This window comes from Mollisia scopiformis (genome assembly GCF_001500285.1).
Source record: "Mollisia scopiformis unplaced genomic scaffold LY89scaffold_24, whole genome shotgun sequence".
Taxonomy (NCBI): Eukaryota; Fungi; Ascomycota; class Leotiomycetes; order Helotiales; family Mollisiaceae; genus Mollisia; species Mollisia scopiformis.
In genome coordinates, this window is record NW_017263604.1 from 194,210 (window position 1) to 206,326 (window position 12,117).

Below are 12,117 nucleotides of genomic sequence, written 5' to 3' on the forward strand. Positions count from 1 at the left end.
TCATTGTGGAGCAAGAAGCTACTTGGAGAACACAGCCCGACAGGATATTCTATAAAGTCAAGATGAATCCTGCTCGAAGTCTTCTCTCCTCACCCTCATCATCAGCATCATTTTCATAATCGACTTTCCTCATCTTTCCTACCTAGCTTTCTTACTTTTCCTTCTCGCATTCTTCGAATTCCAGTAAACTTATTCCCTCATCGTCACTACCAATCGACCTTTCCAACACTCCAACACTCTATCATCAATATGCACGCCTTCACTGCCATCATCGCCGCATCCGGCCTCCTTGCTTCCGTTTCCGCCTCTCCCATGCTCATCATCAGAGACACCTGCGGCAGTGCACCTTCAGCCAGCGGCAGTCAAACCCCCATCTCTCAACCAACCGGCATCACAACCGCTCAAGCATGCGAAGCTCAATGCGAAGCCAACTCGGCCTGTGAATCCTTTGTCTTCGGCATGGTCGATAACACTGTCGAATGCATGCTCTACTCCGTAGCAGCTTCATCCGTTCCGACTCAATCATCCAGCAACCTGGTCGTCTACGACAAAGCCTGCTCTTCAATCCCGGCCGTCGTCCCTACCACGTCCAACCCCACCGGCGCAGCCACCTCGACATCCAACACCGGCACCAACAACGGTGGCGGCTCTACAAATGGCAACCAAAACCACAAGCGAGACACCTGCGGCAGCTCACCCACGGGCACAACATCCCAAGCACCCCTCTCAACACCGGCTGGGATCACCACCGCTGCAAACTGCCAAGCACAATGTGACGCCAACTCAGCTTGCGAGTCGTTCGTCTTCGGAATGGTCAATAATGCTGATGAGTGTATTCTTTACTCTGTAGCTGCCGCTTCGGTGCCTACCCAGACGAGCTCTAATCTTGTAGCCTACGACAAGGCTTGTGCTTCGGTTCCTACGCAGACTCCTACTACTAGCAACCCGACTGGTGCTGATAATGGGTCTACTGGAAGCACCGGGAGCACTGGCAGTACTGGCAGCACGGGAAATACAGGAAACACCGGATCTAACACGGGATCTAACACTGGTTCCAATACCGGCAACGGAGCAACCAAGCCCGCCAAAGCTTAAATATCATTTCTCAATGGGGATCTTGAGAGCGGGAGTCATTAACTTGATATCTCGCGTCTTTACCCACCGATACTTTCTTTTCCTCTTCTCCTTGGTCTTGGGCTGGGTGTGGGCGCGGAGCATCGCATAGCATGGATCGGAAAATGGTGGTCTTGGTGTCGACTTTGGGCGTAACAACATTGTCTCTTTTTGATTTTATTTCCTCTTGGGTCTGTGACATGGTTTTGGGGGGTATCTACTATCGTTACCACTAGTAATGTGGATTCAAGCTAGCTTTATCAATTGATATTTTGTTGGCACTTGTACTTCCTTTGAGTGTGATTACATGTTGAGACTTACAACTGCAGTTATGAACAACATTAAAACTCTGCCGGACAGGGACAAGCGCAACACAAAGGGGTTCCGCTTGAACATCGCATCCTTTTCAAAACGAGCATCCACAGCCTAACCACGCTTATTCGCATGTTCTCGCTTGAACCCCCTTTGGCTTGCTCGTCTCAACATATGCTATGGTTGAACGAATGCTCGGTGCTTTTCACTGATCACAACCCCTCTTTGCAACCGACAATTGGTGACAAACAGTAACGCACGGCAACAATGAATAGTTGGCAACAGCAGCATTGAAATCTTGGTTATTTGCTCAGAGCTAGGATGCAGCAGGGAAGACAGGGAAGCACAGTCTGTGATCCGTGGCCACACTGGCAGAAACTGCACAACCAGTTGAGAAGCTGGAGTTGGTCCCCGGTACTTAGTTGTAGAAAATGGTGAAGAAGGAGAGGAGAGAAGATTATATACTCGTAGTCTGTCGGCTCCCGGGGTGTGGATACTCCAATTCAACGGGTGAATGAATAATTGCAAAATTTGGGACAAATTTCTAGCAAACTATCTAGTTAATGATAGAGGTGGATTTGAAGCCTTGAATTGAGGATATCATAGCTGACTCTGCAGCACTTCTTAAGTTCAAAGACTTGAACATGGCACAGCACAAGTCAAGAACAAAAGTAGAGCAGTTATCAAGTGCATAACGTCATGATGGCATTCTGATAATAGTCTTCCCATCCCCCGCTATCCAACTCGCATCCGATTTCTTGATTCTATTATAGCTCCCAGCTATCAAAACCAGATAAATATGTCCAACCACGATCCCCCAACAATAGACCCGTATCGTCTCAAACTGCGCATCCCTGACACACCAAACGCCCCAACCAGCAAGCCCGTTTCCAACCAATTCTCCAAGGAAATTCCAGCATCCAACTCGAACTTCTTCAGTCCAAGTGCTGCAGTTGACTAGCCAATATCCTCTCTCCATGGGGAGCAAGTCTCGGGTTTGCTTGATCGGAGTAAAGTAACTCGCAAGAGGCATCCTCTGTGCTGCGGTGTGAAGCTTAGGCGAGATCAACATCTCTGCTTTTAACTCTCCTACTGAAGTTTCTGGAGGGCGCGGTCGTATCTCTAGCCGGTCTGTCCATATTGTAGTTTTTAGTTTGGGACTCTGTGGAACCGGTGCTGAACTTGGAGCAATCCTGGTTCTGGCTTCAATCATGGAACTCGTAGGTTCTAAGCGCGGCTTCTTAGCAGGCCTGCTTGTAGACTGGAGGTCATCCATAGCAAGAGCTGGTGGTGCAGATGCCGGTATCTGAGTTTCAGGGATCGAGCCAAGGAGCTTTCGCTTTTTACCAGGCTGAAATTCTTGCACGACAGGAGTGTTGGGACTTTTGCTCCTGAGAACTCGCAGTGGTGGCTTTGGTGGGGCTCTGACCGGCGAAGGAGATGAAGTGACGGCTAGGACGTCAAAAGAGGACAGAGGGTCGCTAGTATTGATGATACCCACTGAAGGAATATCTCCATTCTGATTCTGCATCTGAACCGCATAAAATGATCTCGAAGATCCATTTGTACCGACTTCAACCTCCAGGCTACTCTTTCCATGAGATTCGGTTGGAGGATTTGTTTCAGAAGCAGAAGACTTCTCGATGCTGCCACGAAGTTCCGGACTACCGTTTTCGTTTCGATTCTGCGGAAGACTCTGTGACGATGAACGGCCTTCATTGCTAGCTTCCAGACTGCTACTCTGCTCATTGGAGCTTCTTTGACGTGCTTGTGAAGATGAAATGGATGATTTCTGGCTGCTGAGTCGAATCTTGAGGCCGCTGGAGTGGTGCCTGTCGCTTGTCGGTGAAGGGCCTGAGAGGGACGTGGATTGAGAATTGTCTTGATTTTGCAAAAAGACTTCTAGGATCCTTGTTGGAGTAGAGAAAGCGGCTAGTGTAGGAATGATATCGGGTTGTGAATCAGGAACTTCGCTCCTAGGAGCTTGCCAAGATCCTCTGCTGCTCTGAGACCCAGCGGGACGACACGTGATCTGTCCTCGAAATGCTGGAGATGCTCTGTTGTCCATAACACTCATGAATGATAGGTCTGGTGAATTGAGTAAATCTGTAATGTCCTGCCGATCGAAATCGTTTTGTGGCTGTTGTTGCGACATTGATTCGGGTCCGTCCTCGTCGGGTCGCCATGATGCTTCCGATTCTCTCTCCTCTTGTGTAGATTGATGAGACTGACTGCCAGCCCGTATATTTATATCTTGCGAGTTTGCATCGATAGGAATATCTCCCAACCAGCGTCGTTTTGCAGGTCGGAAGTCCAGATATGCTTGAGCAAGTGCTCGATACCGCGTGTCATCTCTTCCCAGGCTTGGCGCCGTCGTATATACGAGTATCTCGACGTTTCCTCTTGCGATATCGCTCATGACTGCTGATTGGGATATAATTCATGACTCAAAAACCGATACAAGCAAAGGGTGAGCTTAGGAGTTTTGAGCATTGTGGTGAAAGGATGGCTAGGCAACGGGGGTCGAGAAATCGCGTAGTCACATGCGCGTTTTCGGCGGTTGGTGCACGGACCCATGAGAAACGCGTTTGGTGGAGTACATTTTCTATTTTCTATTTTGCTTGATTGTCCACGGAAGTCACCAACAATCACAATCGTGTTTACCATACACTCATCGACGAGCATATTGGAGTCCGAAGCCAAATGGACTCCATCAACAGGGGCAATCTAGCCTATAATTCGACGTAGAGAACGAAGTTCTGACCGGGAGATTAGGACGAGTCGACACAGTCCACGACAATCTCAATTCACCCCCCTAGAGTAACGTAGGTAGTGGTATGGATACTCTCCCTGGCGAATCGTAAGTTTCTATTGGAAGATAGAGGTATAATGCTCAAATACTCCATTCCGCCTTCTCTCCGTGTTTGTACAGTACGAGAGGTCATTTGCAAAAGCTATTAATCAGTCTTGGGCATTTTATGTATGAACCATATTCGTGTAACCAATTGAATCTGATAATCTATTGCTACAGCATCTTCATTCTTCGGACTGGGGACCAGGTTCGTCAACCCTCGTTCTCTGTTTCTCTGTCACCAAGCTGGCCTCTACAGCATAAATTCCAAGATTCGGGATCTATCGAGTGTACCTCATCCTCTTGGACTCACTACTTGTGGCTGGTGGAACTTGTTTCGTCGATGATTTCATACCTATCATTTTTAAAAACACTGTTCGACTGGCTTGGTTCACATGCTTTGAAAATATAGCCGCTTCTCCTGTGGTTCTCGCGCTCGGATGTCATCCGAACATATCTACAAGCCAGAGTTTCGCCCTCCACGTCGGGAACTCTTAATCTCCAGCCACAAGATCCTTTTTGGCATTGCCCCAAACTCCGTGACAATGGTTTAGACTTCCAGGTCGCCGATTCGGAATTGGATTTCCGGGAAAGGACATCCCATAAGTCGACTTGGCCTACTCGACTCGTGCTCTGCTGGAGCTAGTGGATCTGTTCCTATCCTGGTATCGTCGCGGACCATATTACGAACGAGTTGGACACCTCTGCTACGCAATAGTACCGTCGTTTCTCTTTACCTTCCAACCACGAATACGCATGCTGCTAAATGATGGCCCGAGAGTCAGAATTCTCTGTTCATCCCCACTCGGTGTTGCGTAATGCTTGGTAGCAAACCGTTGCGCTGTCCTACTCTAAATCATGGCCTACCACCATTCTTGGAGCATCATTGGTAAGTGGAGTGGCCCGTTCCCAGATTGACTTCGAAGGTATGCTTCAGTTTTGACTAGTGCAGCTGCAAGTCATGAGTTCCAGGGCTGACCCCGCAAGGCGAAACTTTCTTGGCTTCGATCAATCGATCAAGTCCGCCATTCCTTTGAGCCCGTGGACGAATGCCCTCCAGTTCATGATGTGTAAGTTTGTCGTTTCCTTACTCGGCACTGTCTGCACTCTTGGGCCCTATCTGGTCCAAACGTTGCTGCACATCCAAAAGCTATTAGCCAAATCGATCAATCTTTGCGAACTCATGGCAATCGAACATCGGGAATTTGATCAATTGGTTATGTTCAAAAGATTGCAGAAAAGCCTTGCGACCATGCGCGAATCGTGAATTCTGTGGCTGTCAAAACGCTTCCTAGCAAGGCTATGTTATTCGTTATGATCTCCGCATGCTGCTAGCGGATGAGTGTTCAATGCCGTTTGTTTGATGATCTCCTGCCACGCCATTGGCAGTAAGCAATTCCAACAGCATACAGTCTTTCCTGAGATAGGGATCCCTACTTTAGAATGATCGTCTACATCGAATCGGAAGTTTAATTCTCCTGACAGCTTACAGAGAAACAGATCTAGATACGACTTACTAGGGGCTCCTAGAATCTTTGGGGAATCTACGGCCTTGGCTTTAAAACGACTGGCTCCTCTACATATGTATGCAGCCTCCCCTCTTCTTCAAAGTGCGAGCGGATATTATTTCCGAACTTATGTGAATGAAAATGGTTATACCACGTTTCCAGCCAGTAAGTCCAGGTTGAGTAGCTGGAGAGAAACCACTAAACTGATACTACAGATACCTGGCGAAAGCAAAGTATCCGGTATACTTGGTGGTACAATATTTCCTCAAATATTGGTCGTCTTCTTTCTCGTTGGCCGAATTATATCTCGAGTTGTCGTCATTGGTCGATGGAGCTGGGATGATACATTGATTGTTATTGCATGGGTTTTCACTCTAATCTTGACAATCTTACTCGATATCGGTACACTCTTCGGTCAAGGACACCACATTCAAGACGTTCCTCCGAACCTTATCCTCGAATCGTTCAAGGTCACTTATTTCTCATTTATCTGCTACTAGCTGGCAATATGTTTTACGAAACTTTCCATTCTCGTCTTCTACTGAAGGGTATTTCCTGCTCGACGAGAGAAATGGCTGACATGGGGTACAATCGTATTTGTAACCACTTTCAGCGCTCCACTTCTCGCAGGAGATATCTTTCAATGCAACTCTGTCACCGGAGGACCTTTCATCGCCGCCAACGTTATGTGTTTCCAGGCACAACCAGTCATTAAAGCTTCCACTGCACTTCAGACAATCACGGACGCCTGGATGATATTGATGGTTGTACCTGTGGTGTCGACATTAGAAATCCCAAGAAAGCAGAAGTTGGCATTGATGGGCCTTCTCAGTCTCGGAATCCTCGTTATAATCGCATCCATTGCACGCATATCAACACTCCTTAGTGTCGGCGATAGTATCGACATAACCTGGATCACTGGGGAGTTCGATATTTGGGTCTGTATTGGAATGCTGCATAGGTATCATCTGCGCCTGCGCTCCAACAATACGACCACTTATTCACAAAGTATTCCCCCGAATTTCATGGCCAGTAGATCTGGGTCCGGCAAGACGAAACCGACACAAGTCACTGGCAGACGAGAAACAGCCATTGGCTCACAAAGCCAGCGCAACAAGATCAGTGATCCCGTTTCCATCGAGTTAGAGCGAACAGATACTTGGCTTTCCGATTCGAGTGAGCAAAAGCTTGTTCTCAAGAAGGGATTTACTGTCCGGAGCAAAGAATACATCTCAAAATACCCATTGAGTCCACTGCAGAGGAACCCCTCGACGGACCCAGGGCGTGGCTGGCAAGCATAGAAGAGGTTCGTTAGAACCAAGATTGGATAATGAAAGTTATGACAGACATGATAACAATTTAGCCTACGATTATTTATACAAATGTTCATTTACTCAAGTTCTCGTGATGACTCGCGAACGCATAGGGTAAGTGGGGCAGATGTCTCAACCTTCAGCAATTGTGGCGCATGCTTCCCCTGATATCTCAAGCCCAAAAGGACCACATCACCATGACCACACGACCAGCTACTAACCAGGATCAATGCCGAAACCGAAAAACGCTTCTCCATGTTTCTTCTAATTACCGCATAAGACGGCCATGCTCTTCCTTTCCTCAGCTGTTCCCGAATTTCGTTCACAGCGAATCACCCCACCAGTGGCCTGACACACTGCACGTGAACATGACATCGAAATATCATGACTCCTGATTTTTGGTATAAGTATTTCCGATCCTTCCTATCCCTACCTATCTTATACAATCTAAACAACAAATAAAACAACACACTTTGCATTCGAATATCAAACTTTTCAACCAAACAACATCCAACCTCCAAACCACAACACCAACAGAAAATAAGGTGCCTCAACCAACCTTCAAAATGATTCTCTTCGAAACCAGCACTTCCGTCTTCGAACTCCTCTGGGACATAGCCCTAACCCTCTTCATCCTCCGCATCGCCTTTGTCTACTTCCTCCTCACCTTCCTCTCCGGCCTCTTCCTCGCCTACTTCCGCTTCTCCACCCTCCAACCCATCAATCATCTCACAGTGCCCCAAGCAGAGCTCGTGACCATGCCCTTCTGGCTCCTCTTAATCACACTCTGGGCCCGCTGGACCATCGTGGCCTACGAAGTCCCTCGCGTGAGAGGATTCCGGATCGCAATCGGCGGCGTAGCTTTGGGATTTCTGGTGATTGCGGAATTGGCGGGTGGGATAGTGTTGTATGAGAGGGGCGTGACGAAGTGGGTTTGGGAAACGGATCCACTGGCTGCGGGGATGGGGTGTCTGGTTTTGGGACTTTTTGGGTTGATGCCGGCGCTGCTGATGGTTTTTGAGGGCGAGACGGATGAGATGGGTGAGACGTCTCATGGGCATGAGAAGAAATCTGTGGCGGCTGCTGTGTGAGTAAAGTATTCCATTTTGAAAGTTGGTTAGCGCTAATGTAGTTTTAGACCAGTTGTTGCGTTGACTGAAAAGCAGAAGAGTGCGTAGGAGAGGGATTTGTGGGAAATTGCTCTGGTGTAAACAAAGGGCGTATCGCCTTGACTGGCGCTCATGAAGCTATTACAGTCTGTGCTTGTCGCTTTCGAAGACTGCATTGCACGGCGTTTAGGGTCTTCACTGGAAGAGTTTGGTAAGGGTAATTTGGATATCATTCAAGGACAAAAGCTCCATCAATTCAACATCTTCTCCACCTGACTTTGCAGATGTTATCTTATATCCTCTTCTGTTCAATGCTCTCCCTGCTCTCCTATGTCAACCTTGACTCTAACAAAGTCAACGTCTCCATCATTTCCATCATTCTGGGCAGCATGAGGTCCGCCAGGCCAAGCACCAGGAACCTCCAAACTCCTATTCATCCTCTCCCCCACAAAAACACTTTCCCACTCCTCCTCAAACGGAACCAGCTCCCTCCAATCCCTCTCACTCAACTCCTCGAACCTCCTCGTCCTCTTCCACTTCCCCATCTCCACGCCCGGCACAAAAGCAGCCGGCCGCCTCTTCTCCCACGGACTACTAAACGCCCCACTCAACACCGGCGTATCAACCTCAATATCCACACTCGCCGTAAACGCTCCCACCTCCTCCCTCTCCACCACAACTCCCACATTCAACCGATCCGGAATGCCCTCCTTCGTCCTCTTATTCTCCTTCATATCCCAATACACGATATCCCAGTCTGTGCCATACTTACTGCTCCAAAAGTTCCCTACGGTTTTATACCGGTGCGTCTGCTCCCACTCACTTTCTCGCGACCCATTCAACGTAGGACCAACAGTCAGCGGTCCAGCGGGCACTTGAAGCGAGATTTCGCCGCCGATGGTGTTCTTCCTTCCTTCTTTCGTGGGGAGACCGTAGATTTTCCTTGGTGCGAATGTCGCGATTGCGGGACTCGTTTCTTCTGGTTTCGAGGAAGGACGGTTTGAGAATTGGATCTTGATGTTTGCGTTTTTGAAGCGGAATCCGTGGTCCCCGGAGCGGAAGGAGAAGGAGAATAGGATTAGAGTTGCGGGGCGAGAGGAGTAGGTTCCATGGACGACGGTTGTGACTATTGACAGATTAGTATAGACTTTTGAAAGAAATTTAAGAGTCGAGGAGTTGAAACAATATCTTCTTTGGCGCAACCGAGGAGCTTGCTGAAGATCTTGGCTCCTAAGTTAAATACAAAAGGACAGAATTTGACGTACTGAGACCACGGACACCGGCTGAAGAGAGGAGGGGGGCGATGTCTTTGTGGTATACTTTGACGGTGCGGGTTGAAGGGAGGAGGGGCTCGGTGTAGGAATATTCGATTGATTCGGTTGTCTCTGGGAGGGGTATCGGTGATGAGATTGTCGTTGGTGAGCTGGGGAGAGTGTCAGGGAGTGAGAAAGGAGCCTCTGAAGGAGCGTAGCTAGCTAGGATGGACGCCTTGTCGAGAACCGGAGAGGAGCTTTCTTCGTCGACATCCATCTTGGACAAAAGAGTCGTATATATCAGGAATTGAATTTGAGAAGCGAAGAAGAGAAAAGTTGGCAAATAAACTAGCTTGTGTAGATCTGTAGATCAGCGGAGGCTAGTAAAGCTGGTGAGGTTGGTGGCTTGTCGATCATCCGCTGCCACATTATTTCTCCGACTCAAAAGTTCTTTTTATTCTGCTAACATCCCAGTGCGTCCCAGAGTCCACAGAATCTCAGACTATGATGAGAACCCTCGTTGTATAGCTGGAGCTCGACGTAATACATCGACTGACGCCCATCGACTCCCCACGTCCTCACATGTAATAGAGCTTCTATCAAGCAAATTAGCCTTGCTGAAATGAGAGATACCTTCAAGTACAAACCTTATTAGCATCACACTCCTTCTTCGCATCTTCCATTGCCTCAATCATGTCATTCGCCTCCTTCACCCATCCCTGGAACACTCTGGTGTACGTCTCATCAATAGCCAACCAATCAGCATCTTCCTCCTCGATTTTCTTCAACTCTTCCAGCCGTTCCTTCGCCCGTTTGATGTCCGCGTTGCAAAGGCTCATGATCAAATCTTTCTTGTTCCCATCGTTGCCGATGCGTCCGGTAGGATAGGCGTGGAGCGCTTTGCCAAGCTCGACACCGTTTAGGTGGTTGTAATTCGTTATTGTGGCGTCGAATTTTTCCATTTGGTACGTTTGTGCTGTTGGTTGACTTTTGTTGGTATTGTTGCTGTGTAGACGTGGTTGCGTAGATGAGGTTGTGTGGAAATATTTGGATTATATAGGAGGGTAGCCTGCCTAACATCAAGTCTTTTAGCGCGATTTGGTCGTTAAGATTCTCGGGCATTCGATTCTTATCGAGATTCGCGAATCTACTTTTTGTATCAACCCTACTTTGTGGCTATTTCAAGTCCCGGGAGCTTAGAATATTCTTGCCTGCAGCAGCAGCAGCAGGATGACGGTCAAGTAGACGCTCAAGTAACTAGCTGTCGGCGCAATCCGAACATTAACCAGAAGCTCAGCTGCAGACCTTTATACCAAAGATAGTTGGAGGTCATGCAATTGACATGGTATTGGAGCTTTGGATAGAGAGCTTCACCCTATTGTCTGAGTTAATGGAATATTATGCCTTTAGCTAACAAAACAAATTCACAGATATGTAACCGCTTAGGGGGCTCCGACAGGATCTAGTATCACCGTTAATGTCTACGAATATCCATCTCCACAAATTCCAAATTTCGAACGTCCTCTATACACGATATCGTATACAAGTCTACCGATCTCTGTCAGAAATGAGCTCCCACGGCTCTGAAGTATAGAGCAGTACTGTTTCCACATAAGCAAGACCAAACAAGACAGGACGTTTATTCGGAGTCAAATCGAACGAATATATCCACTCAATCACTAAGATCTATACACGCAATCTCAGCACAGAAGCATAGGTTAAGATTGCGAGAGCTAGGGATGAGGACTTGGGAATACCTAGTGGAAAGTAGGAGACCCAAGGAGAGCCAGAAGTAATATCACGCAATCTACAATGAGTTCTCCTCCTTTCCAGACTTTTCAATGGAATTCTCGATAAGGGCCAAACAAATTTCAAATCGATTCTTCAACAACAATTGGCAACAATCATGGAGTGGTGGACTGCAATCAGCCCTTTCTACAGGGTAAAAGTTCGCTATTTCAAGAGCATAAGCTGGAAATGACAGATGCGGTTTCTACCTGCTTTGAATAGTGTCAATGGTTCACCTCACCAGTCAACGACAGGAAGTAACTGTTCTGAAATCTATTTGCTATTTTCGTGGAACCCATTATTTCAACAATATTACATCGAAATGAATCTAGAAGAGAGGAAAGTGTTGATGCCCGAGTAGGAGCAAAGACATAGAGATGAGAAGTTTCAACAGTACGACGAAGAGTAAGATTTCTAAGCGACTTCCCTGATAGATTACATTTGCTGATGAAGGTATGTAAGAGCTGAGGCCACCGGGAATGGCCCACTTAAGCGAGACGCGGTAACGCGTAAAAATTCTACACCCCATTTTAAAACCCTTACTACACAACAACCCTCTTAGGAATCAGTCCATAATTCAAGATGGAGACACCTCTTATCCTAAGTGATCCTATCGAGAAAGAGAATAATGAATGGCCTACCCCTGCACGTGCAGTCATTCGATCCCTACAGCGCCAGGGAAAGTCGCAACGCGAGATTGTCTCAGAGACCCATATCCCTCGAAGAACAGTACGCCGCATTCTTAAGCAGGAATCTAGTCGGAGAGAGCGCAAAAGAAACTTCTCTAGACACCATCTCATGTCTATACGCGACATACGTTATTGCATTCGAACCATTTCCAAAAACTGGAGCTCTAGGCGCATGACTTTT

The 12,117-nt window shown here is 47.6% G+C and overlaps 5 protein-coding genes across 5 annotated transcripts; 3 read left to right on the forward strand and 2 right to left on the reverse strand.

Moving 5' to 3' along the window:
• Positions 1-249: 249 nt before the first annotated feature.
• LY89DRAFT_722928 (uncharacterized protein) lies at positions 250-1,095 on the forward strand (the record flags this gene model as incomplete). The annotated part of the gene is made up of 1 exon (XM_018218773.1): positions 250-1,095. One exon carries the CDS (start codon positions 250-252, stop codon positions 1,093-1,095), a length of 846 nt encoding a protein of 281 aa, XP_018065415.1.
• Positions 1,096-2,010: 915 nt separating this feature from the next.
• Positions 2,011-3,916, reverse strand: LY89DRAFT_689010 (uncharacterized protein). Its single transcript, XM_018215828.1, has one exon. It carries the CDS (start codon positions 3,842-3,844, stop codon positions 2,123-2,125), a length of 1,722 nt encoding a protein of 573 aa, XP_018065416.1. The 5' UTR covers positions 3,845-3,916; the 3' UTR covers positions 2,011-2,122.
• Positions 3,917-5,925: 2,009 nt separating this feature from the next.
• Positions 5,926-7,085, forward strand: LY89DRAFT_739276 (uncharacterized protein; the record flags this gene model as incomplete). Its single annotated transcript, XM_018220448.1, has 3 exons — positions 5,926-5,949; positions 6,000-6,247; positions 6,398-7,085. The coding sequence occupies 3 exons, from the start codon at positions 5,926-5,928 to the stop codon at positions 7,083-7,085; spliced, it is 960 nt and encodes a 319-aa protein (XP_018065417.1).
• A 578-nt stretch (positions 7,086-7,663) lies between these two features.
• Positions 7,664-8,188, forward strand: LY89DRAFT_595113 (uncharacterized protein; the record flags this gene model as incomplete). The annotated part of the gene is made up of 1 exon (XM_018209842.1): positions 7,664-8,188. The coding sequence occupies one exon, from the start codon at positions 7,664-7,666 to the stop codon at positions 8,186-8,188; it is 525 nt and encodes a 174-aa protein (XP_018065418.1).
• Positions 8,189-8,514: 326 nt separating this feature from the next.
• LY89DRAFT_739278 (uncharacterized protein) lies at positions 8,515-9,736 on the reverse strand (the record flags this gene model as incomplete). The annotated part of the gene is made up of 2 exons (XM_018220449.1): positions 8,515-9,332; positions 9,472-9,736. The coding sequence occupies 2 exons, from the start codon at positions 9,734-9,736 to the stop codon at positions 8,515-8,517; spliced, it is 1,083 nt and encodes a 360-aa protein (XP_018065419.1).
• Positions 9,737-12,117: the final 2,381 nt, after the last annotated feature.

What these genes read in the sequence shown, in the direction of transcription:
- LY89DRAFT_689010 (XM_018215828.1), bottom strand. Translation starts at nt 3,844, where the DNA reads ATGAGCGATATCGCAAGAGGAAACGTCGAGATACTCGTATATACGACG.